Below are 15,491 nucleotides of genomic sequence, written 5' to 3' on the forward strand. Positions count from 1 at the left end.
GCAAACAAACCCAGAGGAAGCAGCAGCAGCAGCCGCCACATCTATTGCTGAACTGTGAACACACTTTGCAGGGTAGCTGTTTAAAGAGTAAGTTCAACCACTGAGGGTTTTTTTCCTGCACTTTTCTCTCATTATTACTAACCTCTCACCACTTCAGAAAGTGAAAAATTATTATCAGATGGGGCAACAGTGAGGCCAAGTCCATTGTTTTCACAAGCCTGTATTAAGTGCGTTTTTTCAGGAGCCTGACCTGATTTGGGGTTATGGGTATTTAATATTTGATTTGGGGCAGTGTGGCAGTAATCCCACCCCTTTTAAGCCTTAGTTGGCAAAGGCTGAATCTCTAAAGCTTCTGCCTAACTTTGGCCAATCTTAGTCAGTGCTGCAGGGAGTAGCAAGAGCTGGTTCTGACCTTTTATAAATCTGCAAGTGGGAGGAAAATATGTGGCTATCAGAGACCACAAATCTGGGATCAGGCTCCTTGGCTTGTGCTTTTCACTCTAAGTTGATCAGTTCAATTGCTCATTTGCTGCCTCTGTCATGAATGTCACAAAAGCTATTGTAATAAGAGTGGCAAATGCAAAAGGAAACATTATTCAGAAACAGAGACTGAAAGAATCAAAAGTTTTTCTTGCTGGTAGTTTTGTTTGTCTGAAACAAAACAGGCTGCTTATAAGCAACATAAAGAAAAGCAGGAATGGCTTAGTGCACTGTGCTGCATCCAGTGTGCACCATGTTGCTGCAATCATTCAGCGCTGTCTCTTGCTGAAAACATACAGCCCCAAAGAAGGCCTTCTCCATTTGTTGTTTTCCTGAACTTTTCTGCAAAGATAAGGCTCTACTTGAAGGCTGCAAAACCAATTAAGTTGTTACTTAGCTTTCTAGTGGCCGTGATGGTGGCATGTTTATTTTAGTGTTGCTCACCCTTTCCTAGCACAGGCAACAGAACTGCAGCCAGACTCAAGTTTAAGCAGGGGCCCCTCAGTGAGGAGGAAGAGATGGAAAAATGTGCTGCGCTCTGGGTTTGCATGAGCCAGAGCTAAACAATGGGGACAGCTGCAGGCCTTTCGGGCTCAGGGACGGGATGGTGTTAATTAAAGCGGAGCTAGTTATTCACAGTGAACAATGTATCCCTTAGATTTGCTCCTTATTTTCTCAGTGACATTGCACGAACACACTGCAGATTCCTCCCAACAACTCTCCATACAGTGGATCGATTGCAGATAACTCTGTGGTCATGAAACGCTTCCTCACTGCAACTGTTCAGACTGATTACAGGCTGACGAGTGCTGCTCTGACTGCAGAAAAGGATCTGTGCAAAACCTGGTCACTGAACTACAGGCCAGAAGAGGCCAAAGTGAAACTGAGGATAATTTGGTGTGCTAAAAATTTTTCACTAATTGCCTTGCTATTACCTTAATAAATTTGTCTGTTAATAAACTTGGTCTGAAGTCAGTGGAAGCTAAGCACACGCTTAAAAATAAAAACGTGCACAACTGTTATCAGATCAAGATGCTAAGAATCTTGTTGGCAAACCATTGTGTGGGAACACCCTCAAACAGCAACCACGCATGCAGCAAGCCACGCGGCAGCGCAACCTCCTGCAATAAATCACCACCAACAAAAGCAGGCACGGACTGCGAGGCAACTGAGACTGAGCTTTCTACGCACTCTAAAACATGAACAGACAGTGAGGAACCAACAGATTTTCACAGCTCTGAACATTCCAGTAAAACCCCTCTTCACTTTCAGGCATGACATTATTAGGCAAGAAACTATTAAAGTAAATTTACTCACCTAAGTCTGCCCAATTAATGTATAACAAATATTGAATCTCCTCTATGTTTCTGCCTAGAGGCATCAAGAGGTTCTTTAATGTAAATAGCAGCTGAATATTTTTAAATGATTTATTGAGATTAAATAACCTGGTGATACATTAGCTCCTTTTATATAGCCAGGCAGTCTCTTTACTGGTGTAATCATGATCAATTAGCCAATTAGCTCAGCTCCCATCCACTGCTGTCAGCTGTGGACATGTGGAAGCACCAACACTATCCCCACGGGCTCGAAACAGTGTCCTTCACCCAGTAGGCATCCCTGTTGCCTGTGGCCCCTCCACAGTGATGTGTTGGCAAGTTCCATGTTTTTTTTTTCTGAAAAAGCTTCACAGCAACTGCCGAAATGACAGTGTTACACTTGAGTGCAGGGTGCTGGAAGGCTCTGCGTTCTCCAGGCACTATGCTTTTGCTTGGTAGGATTGTCTTTTTTTTTTTTTTTTAACAGGTCTCATTGCTTTTCCACTGCTGTTTGATAGAGCTGGATCCAAGCCAAGACACCCGGGCAGCCACTGCTAAGCACAGCTGGACCAGACAAAGTCACGCTGCCAGGCTGCAGGCAGCCCAGCCTCTCTGGTGGAGGGGTTTGGCTTCTGAATGGCAGGAACTGAGTCATGTCCTGCACGTACCTGGCATCTCCCCAAGAGCCCTGCAGCAACCCTCTGAGATCCCCCAAGCAGAGGCACTGCTGCCTCTGAGCTCCTGTCAAACCAGACGCGCACAGTAGCAGCCAAGTCATAGTTCAGTATTTGGGACTATTACATGTGGGGCACAGGCAGCAACAGCCTAGAGGAAATCTTAGTCCCAAAGAGGGACTTTCTGTGATGCCACACACCATCCCTCCTGGTGCTTGGAGGAGTGGGATGGTGGCCCTCACCACGATGCTTGCCTCGGCCCTGGCAGATAAGTTACTGAATAAATAAACCTGACGTTAGCAAACAGTGATGCCAATAGCAAATAGTTTGTTTTACTGAGTGTCTGAGATGTGTTGCTAAACAAAAGGGCAGTGCCCGAGCTAAGGAATGGCGTCAGCACTTACCACCACGCGCTCATCAATGCTGCGGAAGCCTCCATTGTGCTGCAGGCCCCTTGCRCTGGGCAGCGTTCAAGCACGCAGGCCTTGGCGGGGAGGTGACAAAGGCAGAGCCTTTGGCTAGCGCTCTTGCAGGGTGGCACAGCCTCGCATTGCAGTGCCTTTGCTCACTGTGGCAGCCCTGTTCCCAGTTCTTTCCTTCCCCCTCTGCTACTGGGCTACTGTGGAAAATCATGTAAATGCACTTTAGCATCTCCGTCATGTTCTTAAGAACTGCAGCTGGTATCTGGCAAATCTGCTGTGTGGGACCTGGCTCTTCATATGTCCTGAAATAGGAGCGCCATCTCCGCAGGCATTTGTGCTATCCTCCAGCCTCGCTGGGGACCTGCGTGAAGTTCTGAGACTCAGCTTCTAGGACCGAGGAGATGTTACGAGCAAACCTGCCACTTCCGCCAGGCCTTCACCCCTCCAGCAGCCCTCGAAAGGCTGCAGGCTGTGAGGCTGTGTTTGTGAAAGCCCCACAGAGACATCAAGTGTTTGAATGCTTCCCCTGTGTTTTGCGTACATAACCCAATGCTAAAGTGCCAGCATTAACTTTTCCATCAGCAAAACTCTCACTTAATGATATCAGCACCTCCCACACCTGTGAAGCCAGGTGCACTGGAACAGGGACATCTTTGCACTCTGCAGCCATCACCGGGAAGAACCAGGAGGGTCCCAGCCCTTGTCCTCGCATCTTCAGAGCCKCCGGGATTGTGCAGGGAAGTGCTTTGGATCAGGTAAGGTGTAGGCTCTAAACCTGCACACATCTGGTGGTCAACATCACTCTATACTAGCCCCCTTTGCTGGCACAGCAGTGCTGGATAGACATTAGTATGCCTGTAGCAGCAATGCTGCAGTCTAGCAGCAGCAATACTGTAGCTGTAACCGTGCTCCCGCCTGACGTGAAGTTGCTGTGCCGCTCTGCACAGGAAGTTTGTGCCAGTTCTCCCCGCTGCCACTCTCCAGCACAGAAGCAGTTTTTGATGAGCAATTTCCGTCCTTAAACTCACAGGTATCTTGTGCTGCTGTCATGTTAGATGGGATCAGTGCAGAGCCGCAAACATGATAGCAGTGCAAGGGCTGCTGCAGCCAGCTTGGGTCCTCTGCACTTCGGTGCATGAAGCTGCAGAGCAGGCGTTGGGGGTTCCTGGTCTCAGTTGTTCTCCTTATTTCGTCTCCCCACCTCGCCCCATGTCCAGACTGCTGGACACAGGGAGGTGAGCAGATGGAGAGCTTGTGCAGGTGCTCTGGTACAAACATGCAGTGACAATTTATATGTTTCTATTTTAAGTGTGAAGGAAAATACACAGACACCTCCATTCACGAGGGGAGAGAGCAGTTTGGCTGCCAGGCATTGTATCCTTGTCATCTACTTGCAGCTGTACTTAGTGTCTTGCTCTTTTTTTTTTTTTTTTTTGCTGTATAATGGCATGAAATGAGTACCACTGCTGCTGCTGTTTGCTCCATGCACAGTCATGGAAAGGAGATCACATATCAGCTGAGATCTCCTGGCAGGACATTTTAAATGAATCATTAATTACACCTTAGAGGGGAAAAAAACAAAAAAAGCTGTGCTATTTTACCAGGAAGGAGTTGGCGGTGAGAGAGATAAATCTGATTAGCGGTTACAATATCAGCTAAGGCAGGAGGACATCTGGGTTTCTCCATATCCAGTTGTAGACAAATCACTTCCTCTCTGCATCTGTCCCTATTGTACACATGGGAAAGCCGCAGCGTCCCCCGCTCGCGCTCCCGGCCCTCCTGTCCTTCCTGCGGAGGGGCAGGCTGCTGGGGGGGCTGCAGCAAACGCGCCAGCACCCAGCGCTCAGGTGGGCTCGCGCCCGCGGCCAGCAGCGGCTGCGCGGAGGGGCAGGAAGCCTGTCTCGGCCCCAGCCAGCCCTGGCTGCCGGGAGCAGCGCTCCCACCGCTTGGTGCTCTCCTTTGAAACCCAAGACCCAGCTGCAGCTCAGCCCCTTCTCACCCACCTGCCAGGGGATGGGGGACAGCCCCGAACAACGTACAGGAAGACTCTGGCTCCCTGCCGTCAGGTTAATACCTGTCAAGAGAAGCTGAATGGAGAGAGTGGAGCACTTGCACCGCAACAGCCCTTCCCGGCTCGCAGAGCCACTGCCAAGAGCACAGGCCTGCAGGCAACCGCTGCACAGAGTTGCAACTCCGGGTAATGACGTGTTAACGAGAACACGCAGCCTTCACAACACAGAGCCAGGCTGGAGGCTGCTGTTCAAGTGCTGTATTTAAAAGGAGGCTCATAAGTGGGAGCTGTTCTGACCTTTGAGCCTCGATGCTCGGAGAATCCAGCCTTGCCTTGGCTCCCATCCTCGCAGGGAGAAGAAACAACTGGCTGCTCATCTCCCGCTGCTGCTAAGTTTCCATTCCTGCTTGAAGCAGGTGACCAGTGAGGTCACAGGTTGCAATACTTCTTTTTTAGATTTTCCGGATCACTAAAAGGCATTTAAAGACTGGAATGTTTTAACTGTCATCTAGGCTTTCTGCCTGTATGTTATGGTTTGGCCTTAGTCTGAAAAAAAAGCTGGAATTTTCTGAAGAAAGAAGTGACGAAGACGAGCCTTGTGTGCAATCAGAGGCTGGGGCTCTCTGAGCCCCTGTCCCAAAGCCTGGAGAGCAACATTCCCGGCAAAACTGCAAGGGGGAAGACAGGGCACAGCGTCTGGCCCTTCCGCTGACTTAGCCCATTGACGTGCAAGCAAAGCAACCGCTCCCGGGATGACGTGGGACTTCCCTTGGCCAAGCTGTTTGCTCTCTTGGATGCAATTCTGCCTGGGAGCAGAGAGACAGTGAAGAAGCCTCATGTGTGTGTGTGAGAGAGAGAAAAAGAGAGAGAGAGAGAGAGAGAGAGAGAGAGAGAGAGAGAGAGAAAGAGAGAGAGAGAGAAAGGCACCAACAGCAACACACAAACCAGGATGAACCAGCTCCGGCTAAAGAGGAGCCCTCAGGTGGTTATCAGCCATGTGTTGCCCCCAGAGAGGGGGCAGGGGGGGATGTCTTTGCCAGTCGAGACAAATCCATTCGCAGCCCCAGGTTAACTGCTCCCCAGTTATGAAGACTCCAAATTATTCTTCCCAGGACAAAACCCACTTGTGTTTCACGCTCAAACCTGATGATGCCTATTGGGGTGAGCTGTCATTGCTGGGTGCCTGGAGAGGCGTGTGCCCCGCTCCTGGGCGCCGGGACCATTCCTGCGGCGATGCCCTAGCCCACCTGATACAGGCCATATCCCATCCAGCCACGGCAGGCTGGGCGCGTGGAAGACCTAGTGCCTGCTGGCTTAAAGCCCTCTTAGAAAGCCAGTCATATCCATGTGCTTATCTTGCCTGTGAACTCCTGCCTCGCAGGGGTTCAGGCAGAGCAGCTCAGAGGCGAAGGCTGCCCTCTACAGCTCCTGGCTCCGGTGGCCGGCTCAGCACCTGGCGTTATCTGTGCCCAGCACCGGCTTTGCGCACAGGCCCCCGCGCTGCTCCTCACGGGTGGGAAGGTCAGCTGCCGCTTTCAGGGGTGCACGGATTCAGAGCAGAGGAAAGGCTGCTGTGTTCAACAGCACGTCAAATTTGAGGAAGACGAGGAATGCGCTGGAGATCAGCCTACAGCTGTTCAGGCCTGCGCCCCGAGGCAGGCCGGCAGCACAGCTTCACGGAGATGGCTTCAGCGGAGCACCAAAATGGGATTTCCTGGTTGTCATAAATCAACAAGAAAGTAACTGCAAGGCCATTGGTCTCCCCCCTGCCCGGACATGTAAACCAAACAAAGAGCAAGGATGGCGGTGAACTCCCTGACCCACGTCCCAACACTGGCTGATACACGGGTCTCCAGAGTTACAGCTGCTGTTCAAGGGAACACTTGGAGTGCGAAGGGCATTGGGGTTTGCAGGACTGGAAACGTGGAAGGGAGAAATGCAGGAGGCTACAGATGTAGCCCAAAGCACCCTGCAGAACTGCATGTATTTGGGTGACTGGAGTATTAAGACATGCTGAAATTCAGATTGATTTGACATAGGAAGTGGGGAGGGGAGCATAGCTGTACACTATTTGAACACTGTCACCGAGAGCACCTGCGGTGTGCACAGCCTTCTCACCAGCACACCTTCACAGCAAGCCACAGTCAGCGCTTGCACTTGCTTCCCTGACTGCTGTCTGCAGAGCTGGCCCCAGCGAGCTCACATGAGCCTCTACCCTGACGCTCTTTTAGCAGAATCAGGATGCGATGGAAGAAGGTCACTGAGACCTGAACTAAGACACACGAGGCACAACCAGGGTGCAGGGCAGCGTGTGGCTTTCCTGCATACCTCTGGGCATCCCCGGGCTCCTGTGACTGGCCCTGAGGCTTGGGGGACTGCYGGAGGTGTGCAGAACCACGCAGGAAGGACATGAGATCACAGCTCAGCGCTCTGGCTCTTACGCTCCAACGTGGCGACTTCAAAACACAAGCAGTTGCCTCGAGATGCCTCTGTGCAGGCAGGCGTATGGCAATACCTGCCCTTCTTTAATCCTCCACACAGCATTTCTTAGTCCCTGAGCATAAAACCCTAACACTGAGCATTACAAGCCTGCAGCTCTCAGAGCTCTTCCTCGGGCACCACCCTCCCTCCAGGACTGTGCAGACCAACATTAGCTGCTGCAGTGGTGCCTGGGGCTGAGAATTTTTTTCATTCCAAACCTCCCAGCAGCCACCAGAGCTCAGAAGGGCAACAACAGGGCAGCTCTTGGGTGCCCAAGCCAAAGGAGCCCAGGAAAACGAGGCAGGACCTATGATTCACAGTGAGCTGTTCCAGTGTGATCCCGTACAGAGCAGCAGTGCTCCCCTCCCACTCGCTCGCTGTGCCCAGTGCACCCAGATAACAGCTACGGGTGGGGAGGTGGAAGATCTCTGCTGGATCACTTGTTYTGTAATGACACAGGCACTGAAACCCTTCCAAAAGGCCCCAAACCGCTGGCCTCCTCACCTACCAGCCCCAGCAAGTTCCTACTCATCTGCTTTCCCTACAGAGCCCTGACCAGTGCTCAAAAGTGCTGATAAATCGCTTGTGGTCAGCACCAAGCCCAGCACTGCTCACAGCCCAGGCCTCGTCCCGGCGTGCTCCGGCAGCTCGAGGAACCATCCTTGCCTGCTGCCCACACAGCAGGCTTCGAAGCAGCTGGCCGCCCCGCACACATCACCCTGCCCCGGCGTGCGGCTGCGCCCTTCCAGCGTGCCAGCGAACATAATGAGCGAGCCCGACAGGCCTCAACCCCGGGGAGGGAGGAAGCGGCCCACACCTCCCCTTGCACCCGGGGAACACGGCACTGGTGTTCGTGAGAGAGGAAGCACTGCAGTCTGCTCTGCACGGCTGCTGTGAATGCCAGGGCGCAGGACCGTGGGTGCTGATGTGCAGTACACGGTGAAGGGAGCAGCAAAGCCGCAGCCCGCGGGCATGGCTGTGCGCTGAGCTGGGCCGCAGAGAGCACGCGGTATTGCAGATAAATGTAATTACTGCAGACGGCAGCGGAGGCAGTTGCACCGACGTGCTCTGGTCTGCCTGCATGGCTGCTCCCGCCAGTGCCCGCGCTCCGTCCCTCGCCGAGCCGGGGCCAGCGGGCCCAGCAGCTCGCGCTGCTGCCGCTTGTGGTGCTCAGCAACCTCCTACTTTCCCGGTGCCAAACCCCTGCCCACCCGGCACCGCTTCTCCGGACCTTGCTGCGCACGGCCAGGAGCGGAGGGCTGCTGTAGGGTCAAGGACACGTGCTGAAACCCTTGCAGGTTATCTGTGGCTCGTGCCCAGGCCTGATGTCAGCAATAGGCTCAGGAAGATAATCCGCTCTTTAGCATGTACAAACTCCCCGAGCCTGTCGTCTGACTTCGCAAAGCCGTGAGAGCAGATGGGACGAAGGGGGGGCTGACACATCTGCAGGCACAGCTGGTGCTACTAATTCTGGCACCTCGCTGAGCCGAGCTGTCTATATCATAAGAATAGCAGCCTCAACACCCCCTGCGTAGTGACTGCCCAGTGGAGCCAAGGGCCGGGACAGGACAGACCTAAACGACTCCTCTCTGTGCTCACCATGGTGCTCATCACCAGGACAAACAGCAAATTAACAAAAAACAAGTCTATTAATTAACAAAGCAAAACTTCTAACTGAAAAAAAAAAGTCAGTATCAAGATTTTTTGTTTTAAGATTTTTTTTGCGGAGAGGTCAAAAGGTCTTACTTCTGAAGCAAAATTCTGTTAGATTTAAACCTGCCTTTTTCACTTCAAAATTAACCTACTTTTTTTTTATAGACAGAATTGACCAAAAATGAAAAAAATCCGCCAAGCCCAAAGCTTGGGTTCTGGCTCAGCCCAGAGATCTCTGCCCTCAAGCGTTAGCCTGGGAACGGCACTAGCAAACGGCATGCTGCCCCTGTGCTGCTCCGGCCACTGCTCCCTAATATCGCTGCTCCCTCCTGGCCAGCAGCTTCCAGATTGGACGTAGGGGCAGAGGTCTCAGAGACAACTTCCTGAGGGTTTTGAAAATTGGTAGCAAATTAGTGCCCAAGGGAAGGATTTCAGTGCGTTGCTTTTCCAACAAGGTGTTTCTCTTCCTGTTTGGACAGCTGCTGGGCAGCCAGCACCGATGTATCAGGCAGGACACGCTGCCCTCTGCCAGAAAAGACAGCGAGGGAAATGGGCCCTTGAAATGGGGAAAAGCATAAAGATTTGGAACACACATCTTTAAGAAATCAGGCTGCTCAGAACTAAAAACAGCTGCTGTTTCTTCCCTCCAGTTTATCACCGTGAGGGCACATGCAATTATTACAGCTTTTGTCACCGTGCATCCGTGTGCAGAGATGGCTGTAGCTGCAGCCTGCCGAGGTGCCAGAGGGAAGGGCAATTCTGCGAGGCTCGCGGCCAGGCGAGTGGCGCTGCGCTCTGCTCCGGCAGCACCGACTCCGGCACCAAACCCTCCCGCAGTCTGCCCGAGTCAAGCTCAACTGCCACAAACTTCCTTAAAGACACGATAGCTTCGTTGCTTAAGCAGACACTGCAGCCCTGCCGCCCGCAGGACGTGAGCGCGCCTGCCAGGTTTGCCGCGCTGACGGGATCCTCGGCTGGCCACAGCCGGCGGGTGCAGCGGGGATCTAGCGCCTGCCTCTTCTGGAAAAATCTGCCTACTGTGCTGCTTGGGGGCTCGGCATCAGGCACCACGCGTCAGCCACATGTTAATAGCAGAACACGCTTACGAGTTCAGACGAAGCGTAATGGAAGGATTTCCCTTCAGAAAGGAAATGAAGCAAGGGCAAAAGAAGGAAGAGCGGTTGCAATTTTCCACTTGTTGTTGAGGCCTAGCTACAGCGTAAAAGATGGCAGAGGAAGACCAAGGCTCTGAAGAGGAATTTCTCTCCCAGGTGGCTCCAGCCCTTCCTCCTTTCATAAATACCCAACAATTTGCTTTGCTGAGGAACAAACTGTGACTTAAGAGGAATTCGGGAGCAATTCTTTGCTGAGGAACAAACAGGGAACCCTCTCCTGCAGCAGGGGCACGGCACGGGAACACAGGAACAGGGCATCCAACAGCCCATCTAAAAGGGCCAGTGCAGCTAAAAGGGTCAGATAAGAGCAACAACAATCTAGGGCCTGGAGAAATACCCCCATGAGGGGAGCAGAGAAGAGCTGGATCATCTTCATCGGCTCAAAGATAAGAGAGGCAGCAGCTCACCTGGGAGATCGGCAGCACAAGAAGCAGAGAACAGTGCCCTGCAACACCATTAAATCACCAAGATTCAGCTGTGGACCTCCTGGCTCCAGGACGGCAAGCGGAAGGGGGGGGGGGGGGGCGTTCATAGACACCTTGCTCCAGTTCCTGACACAAGGGTACCCAGGAACACCAGTCCTGCACTTCTGCTAGGGATAAAATTGAAGACTGGAGAGAACTAAATCCAGGAAGAAACAACAAGCATCAGAACAGCTCAAATCATGCCCTGCAGGGCGTTGGGGCTAATTTCTCTCCACACACCTCAGCTGGGGTGTTTGCCGGGTAGGCACTGGAAGCACAGCGGTCACTGTCCTGCAAGGGATTTCCAGGAGGACATGGCGTGCAGTTGGACAGGGTGCTTCATTCTCCGCTGTTCTCTAAGCACAGATACTCTTCTGCCTTTCCCTAATTCCTGACACATTCATTCCAGGCTTCTATCCTTACCTACAGTTATTAGCCATACCAAAGGATGTCAGTTAATGCAAATAAAAGGGGAAGAGTTTATTACACCTACAAAGCTTCTTTGGCTCACTGTTATGGGGCTGTGGGGTGAAATCCATCTCTGGAGAAAGCCATGAAGCAAAAGCCTAGCACCACTCACGCGCTAGACACTCCGCAGGACGAGTCTCCTGCTGCTGAAAGGCGCTGAAGCGCCCGGCTTTGGCACTGCCCGCAGAGGAAGTCCTGCGGGGAAGAGCGCGTTCAGAGGAGGGGATCAGGCCGGCAGACGGGAGCAGAGACGACGCTGCGTACCTGGAACAACACAGAAATGGGCACACGCGGGTTGCGGCGCTGGCCCAGCGAGAAGCACTGGGCTCCAGGTGGAGCGCAGAAAGCGAGGGAGGGGCAGAACGCGTCTGAGGAGAAGAAGCTGCGTCCTGGTGCGAGGGCCAGGAGAGAAAGGATGCGGGAAAGGGCTCAGAGCAGCAGCTGCGCGAGCTGGAACCGGGTGGTGGGGTGGGGGGTCCTGACAAATAGTAAAATTGACAAAAACAAACAAAAAACAGTTTCAAGGGACATAAAATAAGCATGGCTTCAGGTCAAATCCAGAAAATATTTATAGCCAGAAGAGGGAGGATTCTCAAGCGTCATTTTTATATTTTATACGACTTTTTTTTTTTTTCCTCTACAGGAGAATTTGTTAGTTCCTTTCCAGATAGGACGCCTCCATTTTAAAAAGCAGCACAGCAAYGCTGGAAGGGTTAAGCAACACACAAACAAAATCTGCCAGGTTGAGCTGGATCAGTTTGTTTCACTCAAACCTCCAAACATTGCTGTTTCAGTTTGACCGAAACTATCTTCCTCTTCCCCGTGGGACTTTTTGGTCCAGCCACAGAATTGAAAAATCCATTATTATCCAGGCTCTAATGCAAACTTCTGCAGTGCCCCTTTCCCCCAGCCTGCAAAGCCTGCCCAGCCTCTGCCTGCATTTAAATAGCCTGGTCCCTACAGCACACTCAGTTCACCGCCTCCCCGCACAGGTTTCCACCTGGAGCTCGTGGTGGACACGTGTGACGGGGACACTTGCCTGCTCTGAGACAATATGTTGGTTATTGTGACTGTTAGACAGGTCAGGGTGTGGGCTGGGTATAGACCATTTTCCTAAAGGTTGAATACTTCATGGCCTGTTACCCGTCTCTTCACTGGTCTCCAGAACAAGTGTTTTAGTGGTAAAGAAACTTTTTCTAAAAATCGTCATTCCTGCAAACAGATCACCAACTTCCCCTTCCCACAGCTCAAATCACCTTCCAGAAATAGCGCCTGCATCTACCCAGAACAGGTCGTGGGACAAGTTCCTCCCGCCTYGCCCCAGGCCGCAGCCTGCAGGTATCTGGGGGATAACGCTGTTCATGCTGTTCACTCTAACTAAACTTCGGTCGGAAAACTCTAGTGCGCTGGACAAGTGTTTTGCCAGCATAGTTTTATAACATCCTCCCACTGCCTTCCCTATCCTCTTCTGATGCTGGGTGTACAAATAATAAGTCTTTCAGTACCAGTCCCTAAATCTCCTGCTCCTGAAGCGATGACCTGTCCATTGCCCTGCCATCCTAGCAGCTAGTAACCCACCAGCCGTTTAAAGTGCTTTTGCTTACTAGCTCACCTCTGAGAGCACTGAAACAGGCCTCAAAGCTTGAATCCAAACCTCACACTCCAGAGCAGACCAGGATTGGACTCCTGGATCTCATTTTATAGCAGAAAGGGCTGGATGTGTCCAGCTAGGAAGCAGGCACAGGAATAGACATCTGTGCAAATGGAATAAAAGATCTAGCCTAAGATGGGGTGAAAAAACGATGTTGTGAAAGCACCCTGAAGCAAGGCAGACATGACCTGGGATTTTTACCCCACACAGGTGCATAAACTGGCCAAAAGTCTAGCAAACTTGCTGGAAAGCAGGAGTGTGGAAAAAAAAAAAAGAGTGGAGGAAATAATACTTTCTTTTTTGTCAGWTGTCAAGACCACTTCCCTTCTGCATACATATAAACGATCCCCCCACAAAGCACATCTGCTCTGCTGCTCTCATTGTGGATTCCACTAGAGTAGAAACTGAACTCACAAAAGTTCGACTTCCTCAGCCAGGCACTGCAAAACGCATTCAYGGTACAAAGGAAGAGAGTTATAATTAACAGCCCACGCTTGAACATCTTGCTTGTGATGGGTGGTGTGATTAAACTGAAACTTAAAAAAAACTCAGACTGCTTCATAGCTGCTGCTGTGCTGTTGGACCCCATTCCAGGAAAGCCCCGAACCGATGGAACAGGCACCAAAGCATTATCTGGAGCTAATGCGCGTTTCTGAGTGCAGCCCCGGTAGCTGGAAGGCGAGCAGCCAGCGTCAGAGACGCTGGCAGCAGTCTGAGCTCCTCTCTCCTGGCTGCCTCCTAGAAGGACTAGGGCTGCAGAGCTGCTCTTGCTCGCTCTCCTACCGTGGAATTTCCATGCTCTGTGTGCCAATGACACACGCAGCCACTCAGTAATACATTCATTTCCATTACCACTTTTTTATCATCTGCCTGATGAGTAATTAATATTTGCATACTGTATGGGGCCTCTCTGAAGCAAGGTGCCAGAATAGCTCTAAGGGTTTTTTCTTAAAGTCATTTTAGGGTGAATTCATTGCTCATGAAAGGGAGGTGCCAGAGAGGAACAGAATGTAGGAAAGCTGCAGCTTACACAGTTACACAGTTACACCTGTGGTCTCTACCCCAAATCTGCCCTGTTTCCCCACAGATTCCGCTTCTGAACAGTCCCCTGAGCAGTCCTGGGCTCCCCAGTGGGGCTCCAATGACCTATTAGTGGGGAGGAACAAGACACACATGAATAAGACTAACAGATTTGGTTCACTGTAACCCAAAATCCAGAGTTCTGGTGCACTTCAGCTTAAGGAAGCTTCTGCACCAACTGTTAAAGTGCCTGTAAAATATATAGTTAGTACATTTTGCCCAGTGTATTGCAAAGTCTCGTGAATGAGAAGGAAACCAATTTATGTCTTTGATACTGGGCTTATATGAAAGTCTTAACTGTAAATTTTTGAAAACTRAGGTGCAAATCCTTTCTCTTCCATCTCCCTCTTTCCCAGTGTATGTACAGAGCTGATGTGAGGTTTACTGATTTACACATTTACTCATGGTAAGCACCGAGAAGGAAAAGGTACATATGCAAGCAGAGGAACACGCTTTCAGCATTTGTAAATGTATCGTCTTGCACTTTCATTCTGTTCATTATATTTCCTCTAAGCACTGAAAGACAGCCTATTTAGACCCTAGACCATGTTGAAATGTGAAGTATATACAATGGCCTATGAAGATCCATTTAAGATGACTCTCAGCTTCTCTAAAAGTATTGCTCACTAAGAGACAAGAACTCTTAACGAACAGCCTGCAAAATGACTTCTTTAATAGGCTGGGAAGTAGGAAGAAAAAGTGGTTGCTTTTGTATTTAATTATCTGGGAGATGTCCAGATACCACAACAATGGGGGCTGTATAAATACCTGCATAGATTAGCTAGAATTATCCTTAGCTCACTACTGAGTCGCTGTGTAACCCCCCCAGGAAGTTATTGACCCTCCCAAGACAAATATCCTCAAGAAATTGAGCTTTCAAGTATACTCTGAAGTGACTGGAGACTGAAAACCTGGTTCCAGTCCTGCAGCAAGTGACTGCAAAATCTCTGACATTTTCATTATCATCACTTGTGAGCAACCTCTTACGGTAACACTGGGGACTAGAATTCCCGTGTGTTAAGGCAAGGAAAGTCACAGTCTTGGCTGTCAGGGAACGGGCGATTTGCGTGCATGCTGGGCTCTTACCTCAGTGGGATCTTAATAGCCAGGTACCTGTCGATGGCCACTGCCAGCAAGCTGAAAATGGAGCTTTGGGTCAGCACCAGTACGAAGCAGGCGAAGAAGAGGCAGCTGTGAAAATCCACCTGGAAGCCGATGCTGATGGTGATGGCAAAAGGGATGGCCAACAAACCCACGGCAATATCGGCCACTGCCAGGGACACCAGGAAATAGTTGGTTGCGTTCTTCAAGGTACTGTTGATGGCCACAGCCCAGCACACCAGGACGTTGCCAGCGATAGACAGCACGGCGATGATCAGTTCCAGCACAATATAGGTGGTTTTCATAGCGTCCATGGCGAGAGCCCAGGGCAAGGAGCCAGAGCCGCTCATGAGAAAAAGGTGCTTTCCAAAGGGCGCCTGTCCACAGGTACCAACAGGCCACGGGGCAGCGCTTCCCGGAGAGAAACACCCATGTCCGGGCTCACCGCCGCCTCCCCCCCGGCCGCCGGGGCGTGGGGGGCCGGAGGGGCGCGGCGAGACCCGGGCCGCGGCCCC

General features: G+C 51.3%; 2 protein-coding genes across 5 annotated transcripts in view; one reads left to right on the forward strand and one right to left on the reverse strand.

Moving 5' to 3' along the window:
- ZSWIM7 (zinc finger SWIM-type containing 7) overlaps nucleotides 1-2,750 on the forward strand; it is a 22,327-nt gene extending 19,577 nt beyond the window's left edge. For 2 of the 4 annotated variants that reach the window (XR_003251833.1, XM_026055231.1), the window contains one exon: nucleotides 2,284-2,750. The gene's annotated coding sequence lies outside the window, so the exon portion shown is untranslated. Of the gene's footprint in view, nucleotides 1-1,159; nucleotides 2,264-2,283 lie in introns of those variants that run through there. The other 2 variants (XR_003251832.1, XM_026055230.1) reach the window with 2 other exon arrangements.
- The window catches only part of ADORA2B (adenosine A2b receptor), a 19,673-nt gene extending 4,293 nt beyond the window's left edge, over nucleotides 1-15,380 (reverse strand). The window contains exon 1 of the mRNA XM_026055227.1: nucleotides 14,962-15,380. Within this exon, the coding sequence (XP_025911012.1) occupies nucleotides 14,962-15,326 (365 nt within the window). The 5' untranslated portion in view covers nucleotides 15,327-15,380. The remainder of the gene's footprint in view (nucleotides 1-14,961) is intronic.
- Between the last annotated feature and the right edge of the window lie 111 nt (nucleotides 15,381-15,491).

This window comes from Apteryx rowi, unplaced genomic scaffold (assembly GCF_003343035.1).
Source record: "Apteryx rowi isolate R43461 unplaced genomic scaffold, aptRow1 scaffold_99, whole genome shotgun sequence".
NCBI classification, from domain to species: domain Eukaryota; kingdom Metazoa; phylum Chordata; class Aves; order Apterygiformes; family Apterygidae; genus Apteryx; species Apteryx rowi.